This window comes from Lolium rigidum, chromosome 7, assembly GCF_022539505.1.
Source record: "Lolium rigidum isolate FL_2022 chromosome 7, APGP_CSIRO_Lrig_0.1, whole genome shotgun sequence".
NCBI classification, from domain to species: domain Eukaryota; kingdom Viridiplantae; phylum Streptophyta; class Magnoliopsida; order Poales; family Poaceae; genus Lolium; species Lolium rigidum.
In genome coordinates this window covers 18,925,220-18,928,732 of record NC_061514.1, presented here as the reverse complement: position 1 = coordinate 18,928,732, position 3,513 = coordinate 18,925,220, and the positions used below count along the sequence as shown (strand labels likewise).

Genomic DNA, 3,513 nt, shown 5'->3' with positions numbered 1-3,513 from the left:
AGAAAAAAACAAGCTAGTATCTTGATGCACTTATTATCAGCCGAAATACATGAGCGCACTGAGCACCAACTAAAAAATTCTCCTCTGGCTAGGATGTTCTCTCCGTTTTCCGTTAGTTGTGGGGCACGCATACTTCTTTCAAATTTAAATTTCGGAATTTTGTCAAACTTAATTACCTCTAGCTCTAAATATATTAAACCTTCATAGATTTTAACCTCCATTTTGCCTAATTTGAGGGAGTGCACAAAATCGAAGCGCATGCATCATTCAAGAAGGTTCATCTGATCTTATTATTCCTTGAAGATATCTTCCTGTGACGTAGTACTGCAACCGTTCGAAGCAGACTACATGAATCACCACACAGGAAGAAACTGTGGAGAACACACGCGACACAAACAACACACTGATCGATCAATGGCAGATACTTCAGTTTGCCTTCCTGCAGTTCACCCTGACCTGGCCGCTGGTTCCGGTGACAACGCCGATGCCGCCCATCTTCACCATGGCGACACGGAAGTCGTCGAAGAAGCCGGCGCCCATGCCGGACGCGTACCCGGTGGTCTGCGCGTCTGCGGAGCCACCGTTGAACAGCTGCTGGTCCGAGTGCAGCAGGCCCTTGTTGCGCAGCAGGTTCTTGTAGTAGAAGTTGTCGAAGACGTAGGACGTGGAGGGGTCGAGCGGCGAGGTGGTGTCGTCGCTGCCGGTCGACGGGCATTTCGTTTTCAGCGACGTGGCGAGCGTCGAGTCGAGGGTGGCGTTCTCGCTGTAGAGGCGGCCGCGGAAGTTGACGCACCGGGCCTGGCCGATGGTGTGCGCGCCGGAGAGCGTGACCATGTCCTTGGCGGTGAGGCCCTTGTCGGAGAAGGCCTTGATCAGGGCGCCGAGGTCGGAGGTTGGCGCCGGGAGGTCGGTGTTCGCGGCGTCCTGGCTAGACGTCGAGCCGTCCCTCCGGCCGAGCTCCACGTCCCACGTGGGGCCTCCCAGCTGCAGTTGATCATAGGTAGAGTTCGAATTTAACATTATTATTAAGCAAGTGATTTTGAGTTGTGGTCTGAAGCCTGTGTATGTGGTGCTTACGGCGACGACGGAGTCGCGGGCGGCGACGGCGAGGATGTCGGCACAGGACACGACCTTGGCGCAGGACTCCTCGAGCTGCGTCTTGATGTCGTCGACCACCTCGAAGCCGCGAAGGGAGCTCTTGTTGGGCACCGCGTTCTTCTCGCCGGTGGCGCCGTCGAGCAGCACTGACCCGTCACAGCCCTGTTCAAGTTCGTCAATTGTTAGTCTTGGAAAAGGGAGAGCCTAAAAACAACGAGCATACCGCATACGACACTTACATTGACAGGGTACTTTATTGGTTAAACCTCGAAAAGAGAGAGCTTAATTAGGTAGGGATGAGCGTACGACACTTACATTGACAAAACAGTCGTGGAAGTGGAGGCGCAGCAACGACGCTCCCATGCGAGACTCTTTGGAGACGGCGGCTCGCACGGCGTCCTCGATGATGTCCAGAGCGTCGGGGCAGGTTTCGTCGTAGAAATCAGTGGAAAGCTGAGCTGAAACAAGCGCGGCAGATAAGAAGATCAAGGCCACGATGCCGCAGGAACCCAAGGTATGCTTGCAGGTTGTCGTCATTGCTAATAGATAAAGACAAGTAGCCAAGTGCAGATAGGTTCCCGTTCTAACTAACTTCACACACTCTATGTAGCTCAAGCTTATGGTAGTGTGCTTGGATAACTACAGGCAACGTGGTATATATAGGGGACATGATCGGGCATGCCATTAGCCACTAGGCACTAGCCCACTACGCGACGTCGTATTTTCTCCTGCTCTTCTTGACTTATGGTTTCACCTATTTTTTTTAGGGAATAGTGTTATCACCTCTTTATTCATCGTATAATAGCGTTGGTTTGACACAAGAAAATACAAAATTCAAGTGGTGTTGTAACAAAAAAAACTACACTCCCGTCAATGTGGGACACTTAATAGAAAAAACCATAATTACAAACTTTAGCTAGCTAATATACTGAAATCTGACCATGTGCCCATCTAGTATCGACTGACCAGGATGGTTCGGCTTAAAATCGGCTTGAACCGAATAGGTAAGACAAATAGATGTGTTTGGCACAAAATGAATTTCAAACTGCACAACATACAAAACTAGACAATGTCACATGATAAATTACCAGAATACTCAAGGTAAGAGTAGTTATTCTCATTTACTACTCCCTCTGTTCCATCGGAACATGTTGAAGGTTTCTCTAAATTTGGATGTATTTAGACACTATTTAATGACTAGATACATTCAAATTTATACAAACTTTCGACATGTTTCATGGGATGGAGGGACTACATTTTTGTCACAATTTTCTATGTACTCTGGAATTTTATTAACAATTTGTCAAAATTTTAGAAAACAGCAAGATCTCTTGAATATGGCTATGCATCCTGAATACTTCCCAAAATATTCAGGTAGATAGTTTGACTTACTAGAATAATGGTTTTAGTTTTTCTACAAGCTCAGTTTTTCAGGCTCAAATATCTAAATTGCATGTTACACTTTGATGAGTCCATCTTGTACTCAACATTTCTTGAGTTTAGCCATGATATTTTGTGATTTATCTCAGATTATGTCGTCCACAATTTCATTTGGGTTTGTTCCTTTACTTTGTTACTGTAGGATTTTTAGGTGAAATGCACCTCTCATGCACTTATCCCGTTAACTGGAGCCAGGTTGATCATTTTATTGAAGTTATAAGCTTCCGATGGATTTTCTATATTGAGATCCAAAATATTCTCAAATAATATAATCACATAGATTGTTGGTCTCATCGATATGAATATTCTGACTCTAATATCACCTCAATCCTAATCCGGATGAAATTTTGGGCCAAAAGTAACAAGCATTACGCCAACCGGACAAGAGCAGACCTAAAGTGAGATTGGCAGCTCTACCAACTTCTGTACCATGTGGCATTATGGCACAATAAATAGTTACAACTATCATACTCAATTCCAATTTTAGCTGAAGTTATTCCTCGTATCTGTAATAATACAAGAAAGGTAAAGTGAACTTCCAATCCATCAATTATCCCTTGGATCAAATTGGAGGAGGATATAAGTAATATGAAAGGATCAACTAGGCATTTCATTTATTATCAATCATTTGGCAAGCTGGCACTAACTCAGGAAGAAAGCATGGTCTCATCAAGAAGGCATGTAGTACCTCAACAACTCCTAGATATTCACGCTCCACATCCCCACCATGCAATCAAAACAAAATGGAAAATAGGCTGAAAGTTACTACTTTTGCAATATTAGACGTAGTGATAGATTTAATGAATCATATGTATATGATTTGGCTGTCTTCATTCATTTATGTTGAATAGCTGTTCAAGTTCTGGGTTGAGTATGATCTAGCTCGAAATGTTGGTCGTGAGAATTAGGTGGCCTATGTTGGGAGATGCAATCCATATTATCTTGTGAGAACATTCCACATACATGGAGTAGATA

The 3,513-nt window shown here is 44.5% G+C and overlaps 1 protein-coding gene across 1 annotated transcript; it reads right to left on the bottom strand.

The window, feature by feature from the left end:
- Positions 1 to 303: 303 nt before the first annotated feature.
- Positions 304 to 1,635, bottom strand: LOC124670987 (peroxidase 2-like). Its single transcript, XM_047207441.1, has 3 exons — positions 1,414 to 1,635; positions 1,078 to 1,260; positions 304 to 984 (listed from the first exon to the last, which is right to left on the bottom strand). Exons 1-3 carry the CDS (start codon positions 1,633 to 1,635, stop codon positions 427 to 429), a joined length of 963 nt encoding a protein of 320 aa, XP_047063397.1. The 3' UTR covers positions 304 to 426.
- Positions 1,636 to 3,513: the final 1,878 nt, after the last annotated feature.

Coding starts and splice junctions, on each gene's coding strand:
- LOC124670987 (XM_047207441.1), bottom strand. CDS start 1,635: ATGACGACAACCTGCAAGCATACCTTGGGTTCCTGCGGCATCGTGGCC. Junction 1,261..1,413: donor TCCACGACTGTTTTGTCAAT/GTAAGTGTCGTA, acceptor GAACTTGAACAG/GGCTGTGACGGGTCAGTGCT. Junction 985..1,077: donor CCCGCGACTCCGTCGTCGCC/GTAAGCACCACA, acceptor GATCAACTGCAG/CTGGGAGGCCCCACGTGGGA.